The sequence below is a fragment of the Aplysia californica genome, unplaced genomic scaffold (assembly GCF_000002075.1).
Source record: "Aplysia californica isolate F4 #8 unplaced genomic scaffold, AplCal3.0 scaffold00012, whole genome shotgun sequence".
NCBI lineage: Eukaryota > Metazoa > Mollusca > Gastropoda > Aplysiida > Aplysiidae > Aplysia > Aplysia californica.
In genome coordinates, this window is record NW_004797282.1 from 2599972 (window position 1) to 2605997 (window position 6026).

The 6026-nt window shown below is 42.7% G+C and overlaps 1 protein-coding gene across 1 annotated transcript in view; it reads left to right on the forward strand.

Annotated features, from left to right (window-relative positions):
* Positions 1-6026, forward strand: part of LOC101859749 (transient receptor potential cation channel subfamily A member 1) — a gene marked incomplete in the record, with an annotated part of 51425 nt that overhangs the window by 41290 nt on the left and 4109 nt on the right. Inside the window, 5 exon segments of the mRNA XM_035970528.1 lie at positions 1203-1302; positions 2194-2352; positions 3182-3351; positions 4585-4714; positions 5041-5235. Of these exon segments, the coding sequence (XP_035826421.1) occupies positions 1203-1302; positions 2194-2352; positions 3182-3351; positions 4585-4714; positions 5041-5235 (754 nt within the window).

Genomic DNA, 6026 nt, shown 5'->3' on the forward strand with positions numbered 1-6026 from the left:
CACACACACACACACACACACACACACACACACACACACATTTGCCGAGTTTGGTTAGAGAGGTATCATTAATACTGTCGCGTTTTGTAATGCGAAGGTCACAGCTCGACTAAACTATACAAAGAATTTTGTCTACGGAGATGGAGGCATATATAGTTAGACCTGCTTTAACGGCCACTTGTACTACTTGTATAAGACAATCACCTATACCGATGGCCACCCCTCCCTCCCTTCCTCCCTTTTCCGAATTTTTTCATTATGACGACTCTGTGTAAGACATCCCCCTGTCCACTTGTCTAACACAACCATTTTTGTCCTGGACAACGCCTGGCCGTCTTGAATATACACTTGTAAAGTTTCTACCATCCGTTATAAATGTTTTGATAATGCTCCACCATAATCTGTCTGGGCTTTTAACACCGTATGATTCATCCCGTCACTTACGGTCATCCACAGACCCAACAAAATTCAGATGTTCTTGAAAGAACTTAATTTCTTTTGGCGAGAGAAATTTCTCTCTTTTTTTGCCCTAAAATCTGGAGCTTCTTTCCCTAGGACCTCAGAGAAATAACAAAATCCTATTATGTTTAAGCGATTGCTCAAGACTCCTTTGTTTAATTCTTATCTGTAGTGTGTTAGTAAGAGCTAATATGTTTTGATATTACTTCTGTGCTTACATAAAATGATTAACGTATGGTTGAGAATGTTCTTCTTTATGGGGTTGAACTGGTTTTCTTGCTACTGGGATTTCAATGTTTTATCTTGTGTGAATGAAGTAATCATGGGCACCCTCTTCGGAGACGTCTCCGGCGAGCACACAGGAACTATTCGGAGACGTACTCCCGCACACAGATGCATTGCTTTGGGGGGTCAAACTGCGTATTGTTTGCTGCAGATCACACATATTATAGCTACTAAAACTGTCGCAAATCAATTATTTTCAAGAAAATTTCAAACCTAACTGCAAAATATCAAATTATGGGTTAAAACAGGGGGGCATGCCCCTCTGTAACCCTCCAGATTTTTTTACTAAGTCCAGAGGCGCAAAGCATTTTGATTGGCCTATCTCCGTCGGAGGCGTCTCCGAATAGATACTGCGGTAATCATGTGATCGATGCAAAGCGCTCAGAGCTTCGTATAAAAGCGGTCTATTGTTATTATTATCCAACCTGTTGGACTGTATGATGTTTGTTTTCCCGCAGGAACAAGTACGGCATGTGGATCTATACCGCCTACCTGCTGGTCTACATGCTCTTCCTAGCCTCCCTAACCAGCTTTGTCGTCAACCACAACTCTCTCAGGGTAAATACTGGTCTGTTTGTCTGTCTGTCTGTCTGTCTGTCTGTCTGTCTGTCTGTCTGTCTGTCTGTCTGTCTGTCTGTCTGTCCTCCTAGCCTCCTTAACCATCTTTGTGGTCAACCACAACTCTCTCAGGGTAAATACTGGCCTGTCTGTCTGTCTGTCTGGATGGCTGGCTGGCTGGGAGGCTGTCTGTCTGTCTGTCTATCTGTCTGTCTGTTTGTCTGTCTGTCTGTCTGTCTGTCCTCCTAGCCTCCCTAACCAGCTATGTGGTCAACCACACCTCTCTCAGGATAAATACTGGTCTGTCTGTCTGTCTGTCTGTCTGTCTGTCTGTCTGTCTGTCTGTCTGTCTGTCTGTCTGTATGTCTGTCTGTCTGTCTGTCTGTGTATCTTATTTTATCTTATCTTTCACATTATTATTATAATTACCATTATGAGTATCGTATCTCATCTCACCAATCAAATCTTATTTTTTTATTGTCTATCTTATCTTTTCATTATCACTATCACTATCATTCTCATTCTCATTATCAGTATCTTATCTTATCTGTTCTTATCTTATCTTACACATTATCATTATGATTATCATTATCAGTATCTTATCTTACCTTATGTTGTCTTATCTTGTCCTATTTTATATTTTATTGTCTTATTTTATCCTATCTTATCATTATCAATACCATTATCACTTTCATTTTCATTATCATTATCAAATCTTATCTTATCTCATCTTATCTTACCTCATCTCATCTCATCTCATCTCATTATCTCATCATATCTTACCTCATCTTACCCCATCTCATCTCATCTCATTATCTCATCTCATCTCATTATCTCATCATATCTCATCTCATCTCATCTCATCTCATCTCATCTCATCTCATCCTCCAGCACCACGACTATGGCGCGGACAACAATACCACGATCTACCTAGGCGGGAACACAGAGAGCGGCTACAACTACTCTCCCATCTACATGCTGGCGCTGTGGTTTATCGCTGTCTACAGCGCCCTGAATGTGGTCAAGGAAGTGTTTCAGATATTTACACAGGTACGATGAGGTCGTTGATTGCTTCCTCCGTCTATCTGTGTGTCTGTGTGTATGTGAATCTGTGTGTCGGTGTGTTTGTGTGCCTGTCTATCTGACTGTCTGTCTGTCTGTCTGTCTGTCTGTCTGTCTGTCTGTCTGTCTGTCTGTCTGTGCGTCTCTATAGAGAAAATATCAAACCAATGTGCAATGTTTGAGCTGTAAAGATCAATCATATTTTATCTCTTATTAAATCTTAAGCGACTAATATTGAGTCGAAGAGAGTAAAACATATTCCCATATGACTGAAATTATTATTAATAATAATAAACAGAATTTATGCTGCACATTTTTTGTTTCCTAAAAAATAAAGCTCTGCACACACTACAGCCAAAGATGCAACAACCCACCGGGGCGGTGCTATTGACTGAAATGTCTTTAGGTCATTCTCAAAGGAGGACATTAACATGTTCTTATGCACAGTAGAATTGTAAATGGGCTGATTAATCAATGTCAAGCTCATAACTGTGCCTGAACTGCAACCGAGAACTGCTGCTTTTTCTTTCTTAATCCTCGCTGTATATCGTCATTTTTCCTTCATTTCGTTTGTATGTTTGTCACACTCTTGTTACCCGTTATTTCCGGGGTGCCTTGATAGCCGAAGCAGACTGTGCTGTTGTGCTAGAGAGGTGAGCAGAGTAAGCCTGGTTCCCTGTAAGAACTTCTCTGTTGACATCCACCCGTTGGCGCTCAAATGACCTTATGCAGTTGCGAGCGTCGTAAAAGCTCTACTGAAAACTTTTTTTTAAAGATGCAACAACGCTAATGCTAATCTGCCTTCTCCTTTCCCCAGGGAACACACTACTTCGCCGATATCGGAAACGGCCTGGAGTGGTGTCTGTACATCACCTCTCTGGTCTTCTCGACGCCTTTCCTCATGGGGATGGCTTTCCACTTCCAGTGGGAGGCAGGAGCCCTCGCCATCTTCTTCGCCTGGTTCAACTGTCTTGTGTTTCTGCAGAGGTAAGACATGGGGAGGGGAGGTGGTGGGGCTCGTGGTCTAGAGGTACGGTGTTTGCCTCTCATTCAATAGGTCCCGGGTTTGAAACCTGACAGCGAACGAAAAATTGTTCATCCATAAAATGTTCTTCTTTCACTCCCTTTCCTGCTTCCTAACCATGTTCTGTCGTTTGCTTTTGTCTCCACTTTTGTCTCCACTTTCTGCCCCCTCCACCTTCCCCCTTTGCCCCCTCCTCTGGGCTCCTGACTCTCCCTGCAGCCTTTTTACTGCCACTTCTTGGATCTTTCTTATTGCTGTCTGTGTACAACACTTACCAACAAAAAAAAGAGGCAAGACGTCGGTGGTCTAGTGGTTAGCTGCTGGACTCGTAATAGTGAGACTGCAAGTTTGGCTGTCTGAGGCTCAACTCTATTCGATGTTGTGTCCTTGGAAAAGGCACTTTTCACGGGTTTTCCCGTTTTTCTCAGTCCTGTCGGAGAGGTAAAATTCGGAGGTCCCGCCCCTCAAATAGCTTTACAGTGTTGCAAGGGGCGTTCAACTCTCTCCATTTCGCACAGTTAGCACATTGACTTTGAGACTCCAGAATAATTAGGTCTATCTCAGTTACACTCACAGCTGAAATACATGTACTTGAGTTTTAAGTTTTCAAATACTATGTCTCCCTAAATAATGAAACTAAAAAATAACACAGTTTTTGTCCCATGAATTAAAGGAATGGAGATTTTATTTTTTGCATAAAGACGTAAATTAGGTACGGTTTGAGGGGGAGGGGGGCAGGCCGCAATAACTCTTAGCTCCAAACACTAGAAATGCCGAATTAGGGCCTTTTTCAAATTCTGGGATCACGAAAGTATGTGTCTTTAAGATTCTGTTGATACAATAATTGGTTCAATTACATCATGTTTTAGCAAAAGAAAAGGTACCAAACATGCTGAAATATTGCTTAATGTAAAAAGTTCTCAACGAAATACATGTAATAGGGCTATTCGTGTTCATCTATCTATCTATCTACATTTGTGTGTGTATGTCTATGTGTGTCTCTCTCTCCCTCCCCTCTGACCCCCCCCTCTCTCTCTCTCTCTCTCTCTCTCTCTCTCTCTCTCTCTCTCTCTCTCTCTCTCTCTCTCTCTCTCTCTCTCTCTCTCTCTCTCTCTCTCTCTCTATCTATCTATCTATCTATCTATCTATCTATCTATCTATCTATCTATCTATCTATATATCTATCTTGTTCCCAGGTTTGACTTCTTTGGCATCTACGTTGTCATGTTCCTGGAGATTCTGCGTACTCTGGTGCAGGTGTTGTGTGTCTTCTCCATCCTCATCATCGCCTTCGGCCTGGCCTTCTACATGCTCATGTTCAAAGAGGTGAGTGCGGGCAGGGTCCGGGTATTGCTGAAGTTGTTGGTGACGTTGAATCCCTCTCAACCCGGGCTGGCCCTGACAGATAGAGCTGACGTCCACCTCCTAAATAATCTAAATTGTGTCTTTGAAGGCATAAAAAACCCACCTTCGTATTTTTTTCTTAACTGTCTGGTAACACCTCTAATCTTCGACGCTTACATAACCTATTCGAGATGTGAGTGCTGTAAAACTTTTACTTTATAAAAACTGAATAAAACGGTGTGTTGTATGTTTATTGTTTGGTGTTTCATGGGTCTTAACCTGACCTGACCATCACTGATTTATTCCAGGTGTCCAAAGCGTACTCCACCCCAGGCCTGGCTCTGCTGCGGACCTTCATGATGATGCTGGAGCTGGACTACATGGCCTCCTTCAACGAGTACTTCGTGGACGGCGACGACAGGACGCTGCACTTTGGGAACCTCACACTGGTCATGCTCGTCATCTTCGTCCTTCTCATGCCCATTCTGCTCATGAATTTACTGGTAAGCTGCTTCGAACCTGTACCATGGCGTGGTATGCATACTAGGCCCTTTTGTGCAAAAGTATAGTTTTGTATGCTGTAGCACGACATAATATGCATTTATGTGGTTTGGTATGTTACGGTATGGTATGGTACGATACAGTTTGGTACAGTATGGTACGATACGCTGTGGTTTTGGTCAAAGATCGTACATAACAAGATCGTTCGCTCAACCAAAAAAGTGCCCGCGGAAGTCCGCACATTGCTTCAGATGGCGCTGCAGTCCTTGTTGTAAAGCTCTCTTTCGTTTCTCGAGAAGACGAATAGGAATAGCTCAGCTTGTTAGTTTCCCTTTTATTGTTTTTCACCCAAGTAAGGTAACACAGTTTGCAAAGTGTGCGATTTTTCGAGGAGGGCTCCGCCAAATTTTGAGGACACTGTTTTAATTGGCTCAAAGAGAGGAGCGAGCTATCTTGTATACGCGGTCTTTGGGAAGGTATAATATGGTACGATACGGAGCGGTGTGGTACAGTATGGTACGATAAGGTACGTCACGGTGTGGTACATGATGGTACGGCACAGTGTGTATGGGATACTGTCCTATGCTATGCAGCACTGCTTTGATATGCTGTGATGGGATATCCTTATCCTTAAGTTAACATCATTTATAATGTGATATAATCCGATCGCGATTAAAAATTGGAGAGGAATTTGCTTTTTGCCTGATTGTCAATGTCAAGGACATCTGGGCAGTTTTTAGCTGACTGGTTAGCTCTCTCTCCTCAATCTCTCTCTCTCTCTCTCTCTCTCTCT